General features: G+C 42.8%; 1 protein-coding gene across 1 annotated transcript in view; it reads left to right on the top strand.

The window, feature by feature from the left end:
* The window catches only part of LOC306912361 (copine-9-like), a gene marked incomplete at both ends in the record, with an annotated part of 115,244 nt that overhangs the window by 14,454 nt on the left and 77,274 nt on the right, over window positions 1–23,516 (top strand). Inside the window, 4 exons of the mRNA XM_079488521.1 lie at window positions 4,455–4,501; window positions 12,947–13,050; window positions 16,421–16,466; window positions 20,528–20,601. Coding sequence (XP_079344647.1) covers window positions 4,455–4,501; window positions 12,947–13,050; window positions 16,421–16,466; window positions 20,528–20,601 — 271 coding nt within the window. The remainder of the gene's footprint in view (window positions 1–4,454; window positions 4,502–12,946; window positions 13,051–16,420; window positions 16,467–20,527; window positions 20,602–23,516) is intronic.

The raw sequence follows: 23,516 nt of genomic DNA, 5'->3' as shown, positions 1-23,516 counted from the left end.
AGTGGTCTTACTGTGTCCACCCTGAGATTGGGAGGTCTGGGTTAAATTCGACTTTAAAAATGGTAATGCCTCCCTGCTTGGCACTCAGCATCAAGGGTTAGACTACGTAGGTGTAAGTTCTTGCGACATACTAGCATCATGTCGACAGGTGGTGTACTTATACATCATGGCTGGGGTGTGTACTTGTACATTAAACCGCCTCACAATACAGAAACAGGTGATAGGCTCCTGTCACATGTCTTGGCAAGGCTACTTATTTGATCTTTATTTCACAGAATCACAAGTCATGTTTGAGTAATGGCAACAACAAAAAGCTATGGAGGATGAAATTGACTGACTCTGCGTTAAAAGCATGACATGGCAGAGGGACGTCACACTGACACACTGATGTAAAAGACCAGTTGATGAGGCAGAGAAAACACAGTGCATGAGAAAGAACAAATTGAGATTAGATGACCCAGAAAAGTGCTGATGCTTTGAAGAGTCGTTTGTAGGCATCGAGAGGCACAGGCAATCAAGGAAAGAATAAAGTTAGAAAGAATGTAATTATTAATTAATACTTCTGTATGGATGGATACAGTCACTTCTAACGTTACACTGTTTCGGGGGAGTCTCTATTTTTAGGAGGTGGTGGGTGAGAGCGTACTTTATTCAGTGCCAGTATATATGTGCGCACAACATACTGTACATAAATGTTATGAACAAATAAACATGCATGGTCAAGTGCTTTACTAATAGCCTATTATTTAGGAACCTACATACAGAAAAATGTAAATTCATACAGGGCGGCACTAAAAGTTATCATCATATCAACATCTCCCCCTTTCAGATCTCCCAAACTTTCTTGGGAGCTCATGTGAAATACAGTAATCCACTTCCATTATAGCACTGATCTGCAATGTGATTAACACAACCATTCCTGGGATTCCTTCAAGATAGGAGCTCTGAGGCGGATGAGAAGTCAGAAATGAAGCGCTTCAAAACCACGGAGAGCGCCCTAGATGAACAGATACGAGGCATTCTTTCTGCCAGGCTAGTGAACGGGAAGCGTACGCGTACTGAAGACCGAAGCATGCGGTGGTCTTAGAGGCTCACTCAAAAACAAAAAAGGAAAAAAATCAGAATATTATTATCTCGCCTGATATCATTGAGGATGCGCTAGGACGTCCATAGCATCCACCGATTGGATTCCCGGCCTATGACGTTTCCAGACATCCTATGGATGGAATGTGTTAATCAGTAAAAACGGTGGAGAAAACATGCACTCCTTAGGTTGGTGGTTTTGGTGGGATTGCTTGGGGGGCCTGAGTGTTAATTTCATTCTGAAAGTGTAAAAATTAACCTGGGAAAACTCCCCTTTTCATTTTTATAGTTTCAGGAATGATCAGAAGGCTGCAAAAATCAAGAATTCCCCCCCATGACAATTTGTAGAACAAACCTATAGGGTTTCAAACCTGACTAACCAGGCTATTTCAAGTAATTTCAAAGTAATGTAGAACTGAAAATAGTTAATACTATTTTGTAATATTTGTAAAGGAGCCTTGCTGACATACTGTACAGTAGGTCCTGTCCTGCAGCCTACAGTATGGATGTTTTAAGATGTAGATACTAGATTGCATTTGCTTTGAAAGTGATATAGTTCTTATTTATTTATTTTGTCTTTATTTCTTCATTTAGCATACTGCATTATTTGGCTACTTACTAAAAAAGTAAGAATACAATACAAAATACAATAAATAATTTCGTCGAATCCCTACCTTTACTGTGACTGCGATGCTTTTGATCCAAAATATAATAGACTCTTCAAAACCTGACTTAAAATAAATATAAGTGTATGAAATGAGCATTGCACCTGTCACAGACATGCGCAGAGCAAGTTCAGTCAGGAAACCTCAGTGCAGTTGCTACCGGCCCTTTAATTGGGCCGCCTCAGCATCACGTTCACATGATTCACTTCATCCAATCACACACTCATTCCATCTTCATACCGGCTATTTAAACTGGAAGTTTGCACTGCTCAATCTGCTTGCTTGTTTGCTGCTGCACACTGATACTGCTGCGCTGCTGTCTGCCTAAACTTTTGCTGCTCACCCTCCTCCACCCCAGCTAGCACCTGTCGTTTTGGATCTGCTGTTTAGGTACAGGGTATTCAGATTTCGGAGTCCCTATGGTTGGGACTGATGCGCTTGATCTGAGTACCTAGAAAGCAGGTCCAATTCATGGCCAAACCATAATAAATATATTGCTCATTTTATATTCAATAAATATATATTCCATCCATTCTTGAGTTGTCCTGACTGAACTCTGTTTCTTTCATTGATCCTCACATTCCTCACTTGCAGCTCCTCCAACAAAACAATGTGACAATTAGATGTGAGGTTGAAACGTGAAGCCGGAGGAATTGATCAGATTCGATTGGTAAAATGAGATATTGTTGTGGAACGCTTTCACACTATCAGACCGTTGACAGTGACATTAATCAGATGGGGGTGGGCCGCAAGGCGTTACATTCTGATCTTTCATGCAACAACTTCTACAGTAAACACGGCCAGTTACAAATTGCCACCATCTGTAAGAGCTCTTTTATAGCGGTTTTGAAGGAAGGTAAGGAGTCACACTTCTTTATGACTGTTGGTAAGGCATTCCACATTTTGGTGGCATAGCAGTAGAACCCATTGTTTGAGCCAAATCTGGTTTGAACGAGAGAGAGAGAGAGAGAGAGAGAGAAATAGGTGCGATGAACTATAAATTAAGGTTACTAATGGACCAGTGAGGGTCCGGATTTGACGTTGATGTCATCATCACAATGTGTTTTGTTACAGTGGTGAGAGGCCATGGTGCCCTACCGCCTTCCCTCATCTGCCTCGTTATGTGGGGAAATGCGTTTTTAATCGTCCACTGACACAGACCATCTAAAGTTCATTAGAGCTAATGCCCGCACGTTGGACAGACAGACAGATGGACGGATGGACGGGCGGGCACGCACGCACGCACGCACGCACGCACGCACGCACGCACGCACGCCGCACTCATGTAGCAAATCTTGATCTTTCGTGGGTGTGCCTATATGCTGGTTAATGGTGTTGGGGGTGCGTGTGTGGGTTTGATACCATAGTAGTAATCAATCGATCAACTAATCAGTCCTGAATTGGTATTCCGACTCCTGATACACCACGATAACATCATTGAGTGGGCTTGTACAGATGTATGCGCTCCCATTATTAACAGATACTTCACAGCACTGGTGCTCAACCTATGGACTGGGGCCCACTGGTGGACCATGGGGGAATTGCAAGTGGGTCCCCAAATATTAGAAAACACAGTAAGATTTTAACAATAATATAACATTAATATGTTTAATAATTAAGAAGTGTATTTCAATAAATTAGAACTTAAGGTATGCTACATTAGTTCCATTGCCAGGTGGAACACTGATTGGTCATTCAAATATATCTATAAATACACCACGTCTCTGTCTGTCTGTGTGTACGTGTGTACATGAGTACGTCTGTAATCCACGTAACTCGAGAACCGTTCGCCCACCGACTTCAAATTCAACACACGCGTTCCACACCACCATAGGGAGTGTAGTGCCCGGTGTCGAGTCGGTCGGACCCACGGTTGTTCCACAAAACCCACAAAAAGCCGGGTTCTGTACCTGATCTTCATATGGAGCTGTCCTGTTCTGACATCATTCTGACATCTGCATAGACTCCATATTTGGCCATGCCTGACAAAGAACTCCATATAACTCCATAAAAGGGACACAGACATAACTTGCATTAAGTAGGTCAGTGCCCAATGGGCACCGCTCTAGAGGCTCTGGTCAGGGCCCCTGCCCAGGCTCCAAATTAGCCAATTGATCACACCTGATCACCCCTAGATCTTCATATAATATATGAAGATAATTATTATGGAGCTGGCCTGTTCTGACATTACAAGCATGTTCTGACATCTGCATAGACTCCATATATGGGCATCAAAGGGACACATAACTGTAATGGGGCATGCATTTCCAAGTAGGCCAGTGCCCAACGGGGACCGCTCAAAAAATGGGAACACTCAACTACAGTAAAAGTTGAATATTCCAAGATTCAAATATACTTAAGAATGGTACTTGAGTAAAAGTAATAAATTACTTTCCACCACTGCAATGAATTTAGTGTTACCATCCCCCGCTTGCTATTTAATAAAGCACTCCAGGTTAACAATGGTGGTCTAATAGTGGTGTTAATAGCTTATTGACTCTGCCTCAGCTGTAATCAAACTGGACGTGGATCCCATTGATTTGGTTAGTTTTGTACCTGTCAGCTGTAAGAATGCGCCGTGGTCTGGGGCAATTAATTACAGCACTGTCTGTCTCACAGCTTTAATTCTAAACTTTCTTCTAAATTTCTTCTCTTTTCTTCCCTCTCCCCTTGTCTTCCCTGTGACCCCCTCCATCACCCCTCCAGTGGTCGTGTTGTATTTGCAGGCGGTTGGAACCAAGGAGTGGAGAGAGGTACTGCAGACTGACCTATAGTTTCTCTGATTCCCCTGTAATGGCCGTGTCTGACTGCATAATTGCATATGTACCCAAACTCATTGTAGTTGTTTGTGTTTGTATTTTTCATCATTCAGCAAGTTCAAATAAGGCATGTTTATTTTAAGATTTTTTTTCCCCCACAGAGAATGCCAGAAGTTAAATGCTAATTGTTCTGTAGAAACGTAGATATTAGCATATTGGCATTGGAAACGTCCCACATCCCTGTCATGTTTAATGCACGAAGGGGATGAATATTTCTTCTCCTGGGAGGAATTGTCATCTTTTTCCTCTCTTTTTAGACACCTGAAGGTACAGAAAAGACAAGCTTGGCATGCAGCTTGTAGTCTTGAGTGACTTTGAAATTTCAAAGCTGCAAATTTCAGTTTTGGTTGATATAATAATAATAATAATAACTTTATTTATATAGCACCTTTCCAAAAACAAGTTTACAAAGTGCTTTACAGATAATAATAGCAGTAAAATAATACAATAAGAATAAAACAAAATAAACACAATTAAAACATTTCATAAAAAGGCTGTGCAATAAAGGTGAGTTTTTAACCGCGATTTAAAAGAGGATACTGAGTTTGCCAGCCTGAGATCCTCAGGCAGTGAGTTCCACAGCCGAGGGGCCCGTACAGCAAAGGCCCGGTCACCTTTTGTGGCGAGATTTTGGAACCTTTAATAGGGTTAAGCTGGATGATCTCAGGCAGCGGCCAGGCTTGTAGGGAGTTAAAAGATTACGGATGTAAGCAGGCGCCAGACCATTTAGAGCTTTAAAAACAAGTAATAAAATCTTAAAATCTATTCTAAAACTTACAGGTAACCAATGAAGTGCCGCAAGGACAGGTGTAATGTGCTCACTTCTCTTTGTGCGAGTCAGTAGTCTAGCAGCTGCATTTTGTATCAGTTGTAGTCTGTGAATGTTCTGTTTACTGATACCTGAATAAAGTGCATTGCAGTAATCTAATCTGGAAGAGATAAAAGCATGAATTACTTTTTCTAGGTCAGAAAAAATAAGAAATGGCCTGACCTTAGCTAATTGTCTCAACTGGACAAAACAAGACTGGACTACCTTAGTCACCTGGAAATCAAAGGACAGCTCAGGGTCAAACATTACACCTAGGTTTCGGACCTTCGTTTTTTGATTACTGGAGAGGGAACCAAGACTGGAGGTAAGATTATTAGCAATTTGTGTGTTTGGGCAGTGAGGGGTAAATATAATTAATTCCGATTTGGACTAATTTAGTTGCAGGAAGTTTCTGGACATCCAATTTTTTAGGTCACTTAGGCAGGCCTCGATACAGGTGATGTCAGAGTGACCAGGCTTTATGGGGACGTATAATTGCGTGTCATCCGCATAACAATGGAAATTTATATTGTGGTTTCGCATGATTTGACCCAGAGGTAGCATATATATGATGAAATGTTGACAGTTCCAGCTTTTGTCCGCCAAATATGACGTAGATCTGTGCCAACACAAACATTAAATGCCATTGACAATGAAGGGAGAATTTACGTCATAACGGTTAACCGATTTGATCGTCTACATATGACGTAAATTTTAGCCGCTAACCAAAGACATGAATTCAGTTCAAGAAAGGGGAAATTATGTGTCTCAAATATGATGAAAATTTTGTCCCCACACGTCTCATATTTGCCATTGACAATGAAAGGAGAAATTAGGTCAAATGTCCGCCAAATATGACGTAAATGTTGTCCCCACACGTCTCATATTTGCCATTGACAATGAAAGGAGAAATTAGGTCAAATGTCCGCCAATATGACGTAAATTTGTTCACAAACATTAAATTCCATTGACAATGAAGGGAATATTTAGGTCATATGTAGACGAGCAAATCGGCTAACCAATCACATAAATTCAGTTGATGATGTATGATGATGTATAATGATAAGAGCGCCCCTCACTTCACATCGGTGTTATTTTTTGAGGGGTGTTAGCCCCTCCTATATACAGCTTTTGTCACCACACGTCTCAAGATTTGCCATTGACAATGAACGGAGAAATTAGGTCAAAATTCCGCTAAATATGACGGAAATTAAACATCAAAACATTAAGCGCCATTGACATTTAAGTGAAAATGTACGTCATGTAAACGAGCAAATCAGCTAACCAATCGCAGGCAACAGGCATTCTGATTGGCCAGTATGAGATGATGCATGATGATGTATGATCATAAGAGCGCCCCTCACTTCACACGGGTGTGATTTTGAATGGTGCAAACCACTCCAACAACCAGCTTTGTCTGTATGTGTCTATGTATGTGTGTACCTGTACGTGGGACCCAAACAAATGAGCATGGTTACTATGGTCACTGACATTACATCAGACCACAGCTGATCAGGCTGATCAGACCTTGCACCACTCAGTTCACACGGGTGTGATTTTTGAGTGGTGTAAACCACTCCAACAACTGGCTTTGTTAGTTTACGTGTCCACGTGTTTGTTCGTACCAAAAAAATGAGCATGGTTGCTATGGTCACTCAGTTCACACGGGTGTGATTTCATTACGTCAGACATTACGTCAGACCACAGCTGATCAGGCTATATAATACCTTACACCACTCAGTTCACACGGGTGTGATTTTTTATTTATCTAACTACTAATTCTAGAGATTCCGTCCTCAGACTGCATCCTCAGACATTGTGCAACAATCTCCTCATCACGAGATTGCCCCCTTCTCCTAAGTGGCTGGAGCAATTCATCTGAATTTGCACAAATATATTGACCAATGCAATGACCGTTCGTATGCACCAAATCACGAAGCCCGTTTTTCACGTACCCAAAATGTACGCTGTTTATTAACGTTTTTATATCAAGGGCGCGGGATGTGTGCGATTGCTTCCCCATGCGCAATCACAGTGTTTATAGTGGCTGCACCTGTGTGGTGATACTCAAGGCCAAAAGCAGTCGATCTGTAAGCTTGTAGATCGGTTGTTTGTGGCCCATGACATCAAGGACAGAGGTGTACAGTGGACAGTGTGTACTGAAAAGTGTACTGAAAAGTGCCCTTGAACAAGGCATTGAACCACTACGATGAAATGTGTTCTATGAGCAGGGCCTGGCTGGAAACAAGTTCTTGAGCTTAGCCCAGATACCCTGGGTAAATATAGTAATCATTTAATTTCATTTCAAATTAAAATGGAAGAGTTGTCTACCAGACCTGCCAAAGAAAAGACCAAGGAGAAATGTACTTTGTCGGTCTCGTCAAACATTATGTATCAGTATCAGGTGGTTTGGTATCCAAACGTCCTCCATTCACCTCCTCTATACTCTCTCACACTCTTTCAATCTCTCACACTCTTTCAATCTCTCTCTGTCTCTCTCTCTCTCTCTCTGATGGGGAGACCCCTGTTACTGAACAAATGTTTTTAACCTTTTTATTGTAATACTCATTTAATACACATTTTAATACATTTTAAACAGAATATATTTGAATATACATTCTAATTTGTATCACTAAGGTTCAGTGACACTGTGTGTTACAAATTCAGTTCTATCTATAACTTTAAAACATAAGAGAAAACACAATAGAATATAATAGTAGAAGTATTTTGCATTACTATTGGAACATATTGCAAGATGCATGGCAGGCTGGGGCTTCTTTTTCTTTTTTTCTTTGTTTTGGCCGAAAATGTAGCTGAAATCCAGCGGCAGAATTGTTCTTGCAGCATAATGCTTTGATGACTATAAAACGGAATGTACCCCATGCACTATAATTTGTTAGAGAGGTTTGAACTCCTCAAGGCCAAAAGCAGTCGATCTGTAAGCTTCTAGATCGGTTTTGTGGCCCATGACAGAAGAAAGCACAGCGTGTACTCAAATTAAAATGGAAGAGTTGTCTACCAGACCTGCCAAAGAAAAGACCAAGGAGAAATGTACTTTGTCGGTCTCGTCAAACATTATGTATCAGTTATTTATCCACTGGCACTGATGTGTGTCGTCGGGGCTTTGATGGTGCCGATCCGCTGGTTTATAGACGCCTCACACGCCCTCATCCTACATGACAGCACCTAATCAAAAACACACCATGAACTTGCACCATAATCAACAGAGCAAACATCCCACTGTGGGCCCTTGCTAGCACACACACTCACATACAGCGAAATTGTGAGTGCATAATTGCGTTTGAGAGCGCTTGAGAGCAAACCCCGACAAATCCTTTGTTGGCTTTGACATAATGCCTCGTTAGCACATCACGCCTTGATATTGAGACAGAGATAGAGAGAAAAAAAAACAGAAATGCTTGAGGATGCAGAAAGATATGACAAGAACAATTCACATGGAGATAGAGGGTTGGGATGGAGATAGAGGGTTGGGAAGTAAGTCACAAGGTGAGCAGTACAATGAGTCGTGTCCCAGAAAAAGGCAAAACGCCGATGAAGCCTGTAGGCTGGTCAAATGGAAGGAAAGGGGTTAGGTTTAAGGGAGGGGCGAAGGGATCAGGTGGTGGGTGTTGTTCGGTAGCAGGGTTTAGGCAACAGGGTAGTGGGCAGGCCAGGCAGCTATAGCTGGTTAGGGGTTCCCAGTCACAGAGCCTCTGATTCGACAGAGGAGAAAAATAGCATCTGCGAGAAATCAGGCATAGCACAGATTTCTACCTGTGTCTCTGGTCTTCTTCATTTCAGTCTCTGAAGGGGACTGAAATGGGGAGAGAGGACTTTTAATCTTTCATGCCGGGCAGGGCACTGGGCAGGGCTATGGACCAGAGCTGCGGTCCGTCAGTTCCTCCTTAGTTCCGGACTTAGATTTTTTGTACTGGGGCCAGTTTAGAATTGCAGCGACCCGTAAGTGTTCTTTGAGAGCGTTTTTGAAGGAGAGGGATTCAGGAGTAGGGATTCACATTCCTTTACGACCTTGTTTGAGCCAAATCTGGGTTGAGCGTGATTGGTGAACACTCCCTCTGGTGTTGTGTTTATGGACGGTGTTGACATTTAGGAAGTAGTTTGACAGGTATATTGGTGTATTGGTGGTGTACCACATCTTGAAGATCAGTCCCATTGCAAGTTGCTGTACTCTGTCGTCCTGAGTCATCCCAACCTATCAAAATCATTAGGAGTAAGGTGAGTTGTAGGAGTAAGGCCAAGTAGTAGCCTGACCAGTTTGTTTTCGGATGTCTACATTAGATGTCATGTCTTCTTTCATATTCCTGATTAACTGACAAAGGACGCAATCGTTCAGAAATAGTGTTTGTTCACAAGGTGGTCAGCCGGCTCTCATTGACTCCAACGTATTTCACTGAATTTACGGTTCAAGTTTTGCGTGACCATGACTGTACCTAGGGGCCAGGAAGCCATTCAGATTTAAAGGAATACGCACGCACGCACAGTCGCACACACACACACACACACACACACACACACACACACACACACACACACACACACACACACACACACACACACACACACACACACACACACACACACACACACACACACACACACTGTGTCTGTTGCATTTCTTCATGGTGAATGAAGAATCGAAAAATAGAAGAAAATGGGGGCCAAGATCAACAACAGAAAAACTTCAAACTATCAAAATGACGTTTATTTTCAAAGCATTGTCTTGTTTTGGATTCTTGATTCACTGTGAAGAAATGTGACAAAAACAAACATTCTCCATGAATTCAAGGGCTTCACGGGGTCAGTAATTGATAGGATTGTTTTCATTTTGGGGTTGAAGTATTCATTTAACTCTTAGAAGATGGTACAAATGTAACCCAATGCGATGGATAAATTCACACAGAAGATTTTACTGTATAGATTATCTACAGCTACCCCATAGACGCCTTAACAGACAACGTCACACTGATAAGCAACAGCATGCGCGCGAATAAAGGCAGCAGAAGAACACCACCTCTCATAAGATGCAATGGAAAAGTTCTGAATGATTAGGATTTTTATTGTGATCTCTCGCCCTTGGAATATATAATCCATTGGTTTCTGTTGTGTTTGAACAATAATAGCAATTCAAAACCACACCTCCAGTCGCTGTCATAAGAACGTGAGGTGCGCTCATGATCACAGCAGCAGAGCCTATTTGTGCACGGCTGCATGCGCACCTGCAGCCCATCAAGTATAATTTATGCTTCGTCCCGCGATGGTGTCGCGCACGCAGACCTCTACGCTCACAACAGTCGCATCCGCGATGTGAGCTTGTATATCAGCTGTTCTCTGTGTGCAGTACTGTTGCGCTTTGAAGTATAAATGTCTCCTAGGGTGCATCTCACTAGCCAACACACAAGAGAGATTGAAGGGACTGAAACCAGCGCTCCCCAAAACAACAGGTTTGGAGATCTGTTGGGAATAAGCCTATCTCATAGAATTTCCCCGCCCCCCTAAATACGCCCCCTTTCGGGGTTAGCGTGACGCTACATGTTAACAGAGGTAATTTAAGAATTCTACAACTTTTGTTTTCTCAAGGTAAGGTTTGTTCTATCTGTTCGACCTGATTTACCATCTTGTTTGCTTCATAATAATATTGGTCTGTCACATTTTTACATTAGAAAATGTACTTAGATTCTCCAGAGAAAAAAAACGTGTAAATGCTCATGTTAAAGACACCACTATTTACCGGAAGTGGGCGTGGAAAGCGGGCTGTGAGATAGGCCTATTGATTACATGAAACAGTCACCCGTGTGCCCAGTCCCAATGTTTGTAAACAATTAATTGGTCTATACCCCCTGCTATTAAGACACATTTCCCTGGGTAACTAAACAATCTGCCACAGTTCACACACAATGCATCAGCACCTATTAACCAATCAGTCCCCCATCGATAGATTATCAGCCGCTAAAATAGAAGCACAGAGAGGGGATATCACAGGATTTCTCTGCTTGGTCGATATCGCCAGGTAGGTTCCGAGATCCAATACACTGGCTTGGTATAATGGATAGGATGGTGGGTGGAGTTGGGACTAAAGGACATGAGCAGGGGGTATTGAGGCTGTTTGGAAGGCAGTGCTGGGGATCAATAGCTCATTACACCATGTTGTCGGGGACAGAGATGGAACGGTCCAGCGAGGGGGATTACTGGACTGATTGTGGAGGAGATATAGCGAGGAGGGTGGGACGTGGGGGCTGGGACGGGAGGGCGTTCTGGGGTTTGCTCGAAATCTACGTCATGTCCCCGTGGACATGTATATTAGCTCATGGACTTTACCAGGACATAAAATGGAATTTCTGTCATGGGAGAGATCGTGTTTCAGAGAAAACTTTAATTTGTTGTTGCTGTTGTTATTGGGTTTACTCTGTTTTTTTCCACTTCTTAGTATTACAGTAGCCCATTTATTATATTTTCATCATATTCTCATCAAAACATTTGATTGGTCCAGCTTGGTCATAAATTCTCCCAGAAGATGAACTCAAACTTTAACCCATTGAGACCTGATGCCTTTTCTGAAAATCTTCAAAAATTGCGCAAATGAATTTCAGTTCAACATTCAGTTTAAACGTTTGAGTAATCCAAGACTCTGAACTATAAGGTGGAGGACGGGGTCGGGAAGGCAAGCTTTGCTGCAGCAGCAGCGTGTGGCAGCAATTGAAGCTGAGATCTAGTGAGGGAGCCGTATTTAAACGGACCGCCTTGTTGAGGAAATGAGCTGTGATTGGTGTGTAGGAAAGCGTGGCTGATTGCTTTCAATCAGCATACTGACAGCTGATTACAGCTGAGACGTTTGCGACTCCCGTGCCCTGCTGCATGAACTAACAATATGCTTCTGTATATTTTCTTCAGGAACGTTAGTTCAATCTAGTGTTTTGTCACTGTCGGGTAGAAACCACGTATTGGTCACACTTTGCATCTCTGTGGGTTTTGGACATACAAGGTTTTGTTCTTTGTCATCTTCATCAATCGCAATAATATGTGTGATGATAGTTTCAGTGTCTAGTCTGGTTACAGTTTGTATCTGTGTTACCTGTGGATGGAGTTTTTTGTCACCCGAAACCGCGTGTGCACATTCATTATCCGCCCGCTATCCAACCGCATTAATTATATCATCATTATATATAATCACTTATATAATTTGTATTTACCGCGCCAATTCCGCTGCCTGTAGTCCACTGTGTTGTTGTTTTGCACGGACCCCAGCCAACGTGTATAGGCGGCTAATTTGTGCCAGATGGATGTATGTAATTGTATGTAATATAATGTAATTTTTAAATTCTACTAACGCACACCGATATTTTGGGCGTTTTAAAAGCTATAAGAATAAGCCTATAGATAGATGCCATTCATTTATTTCCCGCATTATTTCACCCACGGTTTATCCAATATTAATTATTAATATATTTCATTGACCCATGAAATCCACCCTAAACTGCGGTTACCTGCGGCTAAATCCGCCATCCGCAGGCCTCTAATCTGTGTGGTGACCGTTTGTATCTGTTTGATGACAGTTTGGCAGGACAGAGGTGATTGACAACACTCTAAACCCGGACTTTGTACGAAAGTTCTTCCTGGACTTCTACTTTGAAGAGAAACAAAACCTGAGGTTTGACGTGTAAGTAACATCGCCTGATCTTTCTTTTTATTAAGTGGTGCAACCACTTCCTTAAGTAGCTTTGTGTGTGCCTGGCTGGCTGGGTGGCTGGCTGGGTGGCTGGCTGGCTGGCTACCTGTGTCTGAGCACGGAAATTGGATTTAGTTGGTTTTCAAAACCAAGTGTCACTGTTGTGCAGCCTAACACACACATACATATTAACTGCATGTATCCACTCTCGGAAATTCGAAATCTGTCATGCATCTTGGATCTGTCTTGTAACTGCGCAACAGCGCCCCTGGCGGGCAGGGTTGCGCAGCCAGTTGCACTCATTGGGGGAGACGAGGAGAGATCCAAGATGGATGACAGATTCCGAGACAGAGTGGATCAAAACACATTTTTTAATTGAAAACAGCGCATCTACGGGTTTTAAACGCAGATCGCAAGTCAACCTGAGAAGTTGGTCAGCAATGTAAGCACCTTAAATTTTGCATTTATGTTAAGAGCAATTCTAGGTCCGTGGGCAAAAAATTGAACACCCATGGGTAATGAAGGCTTAGGTCACATTCCCACCTAATACTTCGGTAGACTCGATGCGAATGGGAGGAGAATTGGGACTTCTTGCATATTTAATTTGCAGCGGTTTGCCTTCACACTGTCATCCGCAGCAATTGGAAACGCAGCAGGGGGACCTTTATCAATGTGTTCCATTCATAAACTATAGCCTACACAGTGAAATCTATGGTGATCAAAATTTCAAATTATACTCATAACGTGCATGTGTCGTGCCGTCTGGGACTGGACCCCCCCCCCCCTCTCTCGCTCTCTCTACGCACGCAGCCACGCACTGTTCTTTTGGGCATGGAAGGAACAGCGCTGAGCGCACTGATATAACACATAGCAGCGCATAATGTTTACAAGTTTATCGAGATGAAAGTCCCTACTCCCCAGTCCCCACACAGTGACAGTACTCCATGTTTACGGCACGCACAGACAGACAGACAGACATACAGACAGACAGACAGACAGACAGACAGACAGACAGACAGACAGACAGACAGACAGACAGACAGACAGACAGACAGAATATTCTGTAGGCTATAATACACTGCAGTGTTTTTATGTGTTTTCCTTAAGCAATTGATTAATGTACTAATTTCGATCAGGGCTTCAGTCTCCTCATTCGACCACGTCTATCCACGGTAACGGGACATCTTTGCGCTGCGTAAAATATGCCTTCTCTGTCTCCAACTGTGTTCAGCTCCTCACCCGCCACATTGTTTGCTTCATTTCCTTTATTTACTGCGGATTGCATTCACACCTGCACCGAATCGTAATCAAGTGCGATTGGAAGCGAAGCGAAACCCCCGTTTTTGCTCGGAGTAGAATGCGGTTCTTTGATACGCATTAGGATTCGAATGAGCCTTCACACCTGCCAAACGAAGTGCACTTTCTGACAATGCGCAGCAGGATTCGTTTTAATCGCAGCAAAGCTTTCTGGTGTGAATGTCACCTTAGACTCTCGTAGAAAATGTCAGAATCGATAAATACGAGAGTCTAAATCTTAGGCTAGAGTTACAAGTTGCAACAGGTGGAGAAAGAGGGGACAAAGAATGCATCTAATTTGTGCAGTTTAGACATGGCATGCCAGTGCCCAAACTAACAGATGTGTTAGTGTGTTTAAATGGGACCACTTTTTTAAATGCTCATTTAAGGGCTTGTTATTAATTCAGTCAGAAACCATGTCCTCTCCACTGATTGGACTGACGTACAAGCCAATCACCGCTAAGATTAGGTGTCGAGCTGTCCAATCACAGAGCGAGCTGAGAGAAAGGCCAATTTCAAGTCAAGTGGTGGCGTTTCCATGAAATCAATGTCAACCGGACCACTGGACCACTAGTTAACAATCAATCAATCAATCAATGCATACACCATACAACACGGCAGTGGCTCAGAAGTACACCATCTATAACACTACAAAACCTGATTATGCATGCAAAGGACAGAGCATTAGGAGAGTGCAATAAAACCAGTACAGAAACCATGGCAAACAGACAGCTCTGTAGTTGTAGCAGACGTAGGTTTTTCTGAAAGGTTGTTCCAAATAGTGGTAAAAAGAAGTACTGAACAGTACTGCTTCTCCACCTTTTTGTTCTGATTCTGGGTTCACAAGGCAGACCTGTCCCCGTCGACCTGAGAGGTCTGGATGGTTCATAATGGAGAATATTATCAGAAATGTACTGTATTTTGTCCCTAAACTATTCAATGCTTTACAAACAGCAACAAACAGCAATTATTTGACAGACGGGCAGCCAGTGTTTATTTTCTTTCTCTGTATTTGGTAAGGACTCAACTGATCAATCTGATAGATTTTTTGAAGGAGACCTGTAAAGACACTGCGAGCTGAAAATGAAATCAAAGGAGTATAAGGAGCAGTGGCTCTACTCCGTGTTCCTCCCGAATGACTGATCTTCTTACACTTAGACCTCGTTACCCGTACTCCTCTTATCTTACTGTTACATATTTATTGTCATGATTTCATTCTTTGTAAAGCATTGGTTCTCAAAGTGGGGTCCAGGGACCCCCAGGGGTCTTTGAGGGGGTTCCAGGGGGTCCCGAGCAAAATGTGTTAAAGGGCCACTTCACCCCTTTTGCAACCTGATCTTATTTTAATGATGTTTAGGACACAAGAAACACTTTCCTGGGGGGTTTTATGTGTGTAATATGTGTTTTTAGATATTTTAGTCATGATGCCATGTTCATGACCAAAGTTTGTCATGAAAATGTGGTCTCACTTCCTTCCTGGACTACAAAGTCACACCTCCATGCAGCCTCCCCTCTCTCCACAAGGAGGGGAAGTGCACCAAAGCATTATGGTCATTGTAGGAATTGCGCAATCCAGTCAAACCCATGTCAAACACACAGACACAGACAGTATAGCACAATTTCAAATTGTGCTACTGTTATCTACTACAAATACTATTAACATTGAGTGACTGCAGTTTCTTCCAGCAGTGAAATGTCCCTTCAATAGAGCATCACGATCATTTTAAGCCCATTATTCATGTATATGTTGGCTATTCAAAAACAGCAGATCTACAAGCTCACAGAAAAAAAGAAAAAAAAAGAAATAGCAATAATATGCAGATTTAACACAAATCTTCGGTTCTGGGGGTCCCTGCCACAAAACCATTTCAGATGGAGGTCCACGGCCAAATATATATATCAATGTGGTGGTCCTTGGCATGAAAACGTTTGAGAACTACTGTTGTAGAACGTAGATACAGTACCTTGATGCTTTATACCGTAAATAAACTTTACTGTACCTTAAATTAACTTAGCTTTGGATCTTATTAGCAACGGTCTTACCAATCTTATGTTCTATTTACAGGTACAATGTAGACTCCAGAAGCTGTAGCATGTCTAAACACGTAAGTGTGAATATTTTTTATATAAATGAATTCCTTTTATACTTTGTTGTATGATAATGTCATGCAAAAGTAGTGAAAATGGCCGATCTACAAGCTCACAACCCATTGCATAAGCTTGTAGATTTTCACAACATTTATGAACATTATTGAACTTCTATGACTATTGACACACCCAAAATACTGCTGCCAGGTTGGAAGTGGTTGAGTATGTCTTTGGGATTTATAAATATTGAACCAATGAAAAGTATTAACTAAGATGCATTTGAACACAGGTAATATGTTTCCAATTCCTGAAAAGTAGCAGTTTTGGACAAGGTTTTTGCCTGACAGCGACGATTAGCAATCACCTCGAGTTGGCATGAATAAGATGTTGGCATGAATAAGATGTTGGCATGAATAGGATGTTGACATGAATAAAATGCCTGTCGGTGTATCTGAAAGTGGGTTCCAGGGACCTCACAGTTCCTTGAGAGGCTTTAACTCTGAGAGTATACAAATGGAACCAAAGGGGGATTTGCTGATGGTGTATTCTCTTTTATCCTCATGCTGGTCACATCATGTGGGAGAGCAGAAGGTAAGAGGGAATAATACCTGCTTGTCTAGGCAAGATCATTTGCTTAATAAAGTATCTTCCGGCAAGGCTACTTGTCAACCAGAGTAGGGAGACCATCTCCAACCATTGTAGATGTACTAATTAATACAGGATTATCTCTACCATTAGTCAGGGGATATTAATAAAATCTGGGAATACATTTCTTACCAAGAATTTGTTTATATTCAACCACCCTAGGGGAATTTTTGACAGCTGCTGAAAGTTGTGGTACCATACTACCATCAACAACCAATAGAGGGTATGCACGGACATCATCATCATACCCGAAAGTTATGCGGGGACACCTAATGAGTGTCAACAAACTACTTTTCTGGCCTTGACAGCCCATACATCCAAACAGAAAAGCCCTATCTGATTGCATTAACACAATCAGTGCTGGGATTCCTTCAAAATAGACATGGCCACTTTTACTCTGATCAAAACCACGGAGAGCGCCCTAGATGCGCAGATACGAGGCATTCTTTCAACAGGCTAGTGAACGGTAAGCTAATATGACTGAAGAGCGAAGTACGGTGGCCGAGAGTCCGACTGAAAAATAAAAAGTAACATGTGACACTAGGGGGTTTTCATGATTCTGAATCCATTCCAAGCATTAGTTTTGCACGAAAAACACTCCTTGGGCTAAGAGAAAAAAATGCTTACCACTACCTTTCTTCACAGATGTGTTCATAAAGGTGGCTACTATCACAGACAAATTTGTTCCAACCCAACTCCCTTGGGAAACTATGTGACAGCTAGCTGCTGAAAGTTGGGGTACCATTATCAACCAATATAAGGCAAAACATTCCAAATTTCATTATACTTTAAGTAGCATGTGACATGTCAAACTAGGGGATTTTCATGATGCTGAATCCATTCCAAGCATTAGTTTTGCACGAAAATACTCCTTGGGCTAAATTCGGCCATAGCCACTTGCCCAAATGTGCCCAAATGTGCTGATCTCATCACATTTGTGATGACGGCTATGGGACTTTTTAGGCAAAGGAGTGTTTTTTGTGCAAAACTAATGCTTGCAATGGATTCAGCATCACGAAAACCCCCTAGTTTGACATGTCACATGCTACTTAAAGTATAAGGGAGTTGGGTTGGAACACATTTTTCTGTGATAGTAGACACCTTTATGAACACATCTGTGAAGAAAGCTAGTGGTAAGCATTTTCTTCCCAGATTTGCCACAACTTAAGGTAACTTTACCTAACTACAAGGAGTGTTTTTCGTGCAAAACTAATGCTTGGAATGGGTTCAGAATCATGAAAACCCCCTAGTTTGACCCCTAGTTTGGCCATAGACGCCCTAGTTTGGCCATAGCCACTTGCCCTAATGTGCCCAAATGTGCTGACCTCATCACATTTGTGATGATGGCTATGTCCGTTTTTAGCCCAAGGAGTGTTTTTCGTGCAAAACTGATGCTTGGAATGGATTCAGAATCATGAAAACCCATAGTTTGACATGTCACATGCTACTTAAAGCATAATACAATTTAGAACATTTTGCCTTATATATCGGTTGTTGATGGTTAACTTTCAGCAGCTGTCAAACATTCCCCTAGGGTGGTTGAATAGAAACCAATGTGGGATATGTCATATGTTAGACACCTTTACAAACACATTGGTGAAGAAAATTCTTGGTAAGAAATGTATTCCCAGATTTGACATTATTCTGATAATATTCCCTGACTACATACAGATTGGTTGAAATATAATTTTATTCTTTTATTAAGATTTGTTCGAAATTGCAGCCTTAAATTCACTAGTTTGAAACGCATGCTTCCATTGCTCACAGTGGGGAATTGTTGCGTTGTTGTGTGCCTTTTATGTTGTTATTTTCATTCTGACAGTTTGGTCTCATTTTCATCAAAGGGCAAAGCGACGCCAGCTGCCAGCCAGCTGGGGGAAGTCATTAATGTGGCACATTGTCACTTCATTTTTATCTGTCTGCGTTTTGTCACTTGTTCAGGTAAAACATCTTTCAGAAGTTCAACTTCAAAGATGGAGCAGATGTTGTTTGAAATGACATATTACAATATAGCAGGCACAACTGTGTATGCTAGCCATGCACACACACACGCACACGCACACGCACGCACGCACGCACGCACGCACGCACGCACGCACGCACGCACGCACGCACGGGTGCACCAATACTGAAAGCAGCCTTTCCCAGCTCAGAGTTGGCAAAAGGAGCCAGAAGGCCTAGCCAATCACTGGAGCGGGTTACAATGTGACTGTCATGGTTTGCAGAAAGTTGAACCCAAAAGCAGAGCCAAACACAGGAACCAAGTTATTTATTCACAATAAGTGAATGGGAAGCAGTAGCATAAAACAAACATGAATGCTGAGAAGAGCAGGCAGGGCAGGCAGCAGGCGTCTGCCTGCTGCCTGCCCTGCCTGCTCTTCTCAGCATTCATGTTTGCAGGCAGGCGGATGAACAGGAGAGCTGGGTTCATGAAAGGTTGTACAATGATCTGGCGATGAGTGGAGTGAAGACCAGGGTTTAAATACTGTCAGGGCTGAAGAGTTGATGGCCGGCAGGTGTGTCAATTGAGTGCGATGAGGTGACCACAGACAAGTGTGCCAAGGCTGGAAGCTGGGAGGAAAGCCGTCGCCCACACACAGTGACTAGGTTTCTGATGTAGCATGGTGGTAGTTTTCCAACCAGGGTTGTTGTGCAGTAATAATAAAAATGTCCCCTGTCCCGTCCCCCCCCTTCGGTTTAGCCTAGAACTGGAGGTCGAGAACGTGGGGTCATGTGATCAGTGACATCACAAAGATGTAGTTTTTGACGTTGATGTTGATGTTGGTTTTTAGACAGCTGGTGGATGGAAAAGAAGCTCCACCCACGCGGCTGAATGCCGCGACGGCCAGATTCCCGGAAACGCTTGCCCCCACGGCAGTCACCCGCGTGGGTGCATGGAGCTTCTCCACCAGCTGTCTAAATACCCGGAAAAGACGCCGGCAGACAGGAGAAAACGACCGCGCCTGTCTGGTAGGTCTGGCAACAGCTAGACACACACCCAATGGCCCCTCCCACCAGACAGAACCAAATAATAGGTGATCTACACATGATCTACTACATGTTACATCTGTTTAGAAAGTCGGCACAAAATACATTACGTACATTTTCAATTAATTTAGGCTTGTAGAACTTTGCTTTTCAAAGTCTTTTCAAAGTCCAGTGTCCCTCTCTGACACAAACATCTTGTTCACAGACAAGGAGTTGGTTTGGCCAAATTTCAATCAGGTGTGTTTCCTGACAACCTATTTAAAGTCCTGAACCCCATTTTAATTGTTTTAGATCCATGAGCATGTCTGTTGAGTCTGTTGTGTCCATGTCTGTGTCCATAACTCTGCTGTGTCTCTATTGTGTCTAGATTCTGACTATTTTTGATTAGAGTCTATTGTGTCCCTGTCTCTGCTGTGTTCATCTCACCATGCCTCTTTTGTCTCCCATCCAGTTCCTGGGTCAGACCTTCGGCACGTTGGGAGAGATCATTGGCGCTGCGGGAGGACGGGTGGAGAGGACGCTCTCGTAAGTCTTCCAGCATCCCATGCTGTACTGTTATCACTGGTTCTCAACCTTTTCAGGCCGTGACCCCCCCAAAAAATAATCACATTTGAACTGGGGACCCCCACCTTGACAAGCACAGGGATGTAGAAGTTGAGGCATTAAATTTAGTTTAACTCGTCACTCGGCCACATACTATAAATAGAGCAGATCTACAAGCTCACAATGATCATTACTGATGCTGTAATGGTCCCTCCAGCCGAATGATTGACCAGAGAGTGTATAAATGTTAGGAACTCAGTTCCTAAGTGTACAAATGGAACCAAGTAGTCAACTACAACTGTGGGTCCTTGACGTTCACTTTGAAAAGACTGAGAATCACTGCTCACTACAACATGGAAGCACGTTGGACAGAGATCCCTGTGTTTGTTGATGGCCGCTGTTTATTGTGTCATCTTACATGCATGAAGTAAATGACCTAGTGGCTGTGGAGATGTTATTTCATCAGTATTGCACATGTCCTACCAGCTGTAGGAATGCTGTTTGGTTCATGGTGGAGCCAGTACTGTATATTGCACGAGGCACTGATGTAAATAGGTTTTCAATGTAATGGGTCCCGGGACAGAGGGCCCGGGTGGTCTTTTAGATGGGTCCCAGGTTCTACTTCAACGACGTTAGAGTACGGTACTGACTGAGTACAGTATTGCATCCCAGGACCCCCAGAGGGTGACATGATTGCGTCCTTTCTCAATTTAGTGAGTCTAAGGATGCAGGATGCAGGCTATTTGCATCACTGCAAGGAGTCGTACCGGCTGTAGGGATGTTTCCTGGACAGGTATATTGCAGCTTCTCCCAGTGGAACTGGCTGGTGAGACCATGGGCCCCGGGGGCCAATGTGTCACAAAGCTCCACACAGCACATCACTGGACTGTTTCACCGCTGACATGGTTGAGAAGCCTTATCAAGCAGAGACAGACCACATATAGTCGGCTCTGATCCACTGACAGCTCCAAAACACTGTTGGGTGTGAGAGAGAGAGAGAGAGAGAGAGAGAGAGAGAGAGAGAGAGAGAGAGAGAGAGAGAGAGAGAGAGAGAGAGAGAGAGAAGGGTGGGGGCTAGGGGGGGGGGGGGGTAGTCGAATGAAGCATGAGGGAGGGATTGAGGGAGACGAGACAAGAGAGTAGAATGGAGGAGGGAGATATGACAGGAGGAGAAAGTGAAAAAGAATAAGCACTAGAGGCTCTATGATGACAGATATACAGTAGGAGGAATGAGGTGGGCCTACTGTCGTCACCAAGGCAAAGCAAGTCGCACATTTCGAGGCAATTCAAAGTGCAAACAAAAAAGTATACAATTATGAAACAATTATGAATATGTATTAGATAAGTGACTATAAGAAAGATATAAAATAAGAGAAAGAAATGACAAGAAGTTGTTAAAAATACCAGTAAAGGGCAGTGGCAAAGAGAAAAGAAACTGACACCATGGCACTTATTAACAAACTTGTATTGAAATGCCTTCATATATTTTTGTATTGAATCATCTAACTTCAATGTAATATATGCATAAATTGTAAACCCTGAATAATTCTCAATAAAGTATAAAAAGCAAAGAGAAAAGCCCCCCCCCCCCCCCCCCACACACACACACAGACACACACACACACACACACACACACACACACACACACACACACACACACACACACACACACACACACACACACACACACACACACACACACACACACACACACACACACAATGGCAGTGGAAGTGCCATATTGTCAGTGTGGGATTTATGAAGGTAAAGATCTAATCCAAACTATAGAAAGGTTTAGATTGAGGACAGCAGTGGTGGTTCATACGGTGACAAATTTGGGTCTTAAAAGATATTGTGAAGTGTTTCATTTCGATAAATATCTGAGATATTTTGCCACTTGAGTGAGTGTGGTGTTCTGTGTCGGTTCAGCCCATGTCCATGATGCAGGCTAAGCATAACTGCATGAGACAAATCGTTGTTTGTCTCCACTGGGAATTTGGGACTCGGAGTCCGGACAATAACTCATCCATGGCATTCAGTGTCTGTGTAATCAATCAAGTTTTCACTTAATTTATTTTCACCTTGGTGAAAGGTGAGAGCCATTGTGTGCCATTGAGTGTCACCATTGAACGGTTATAATACTCTCAATTAATGTCTTAATGACATCCAACCTGTGATTAATGGGACAATGGTGTCTATGACGGACACTATAATAATTCCTCACCTCTCCCTGAGAAAGCACAGTGGTTACACAAGCATCAATGTCCTTTATTTAGACAATTAGCCCTTCACTAAGTCCCTCCCCAACCCATCCTTGTCCAATAGGCACGTTAGCAGCGAAGAAAGCTTGACCTGCATAGCAACCGTTGCTAAACTATTTGGATTGGCATTGGACAATCGCTTTTTGGGGTGGATTTAGTGAAGGGCTAATTGGAAAGCCGGGAGAGATACCATTTTAGACATAATGATAACTTGTGAAAAGGGACAATCTGCATAGTGTATAATGAGTAGGTCACTTTCACTTTTGGTATATTTTGATGCCAATACTTCTGTACTTTTACTGGTGCCTAGCTTGCCTGCCTTGTTCTTAATGTTTTTTTGTTTTGTTTTGAATGTTTTTAGACTTTTTACCTATTACAAGTTGGGAGTGAGCACAATGTCCACATTTCATTGTAAATCCTATGGGCTGTGATGCAGGACATTAAAAAGTGACGTGACAGGGGAGCCTGTAGATCACTAGCTTGTAGATCTGAAGGCGTTGTGTTTAGGGAGGCAGGCTGGTGGCAACCGTGGCATGGGCGGTGCCAAGGAGAATTGGGGGGTGGGGTGGGGCGTTGTTGCTGTGCCATTAAGCTAGAGAGATCACATGACACCCTCTTTCCCAGTGTCTCTGTTT

Source organism: Electrona antarctica, assembly GCF_951216825.1.
Source record: "Electrona antarctica genome assembly, chromosome: 2".
Classification (NCBI taxonomy): domain Eukaryota; kingdom Metazoa; phylum Chordata; class Actinopteri; order Myctophiformes; family Myctophidae; genus Electrona; species Electrona antarctica.
Note: the sequence above shows the minus strand (reverse complement) of the source record. Positions and strands in the feature narration are given on the sequence as shown.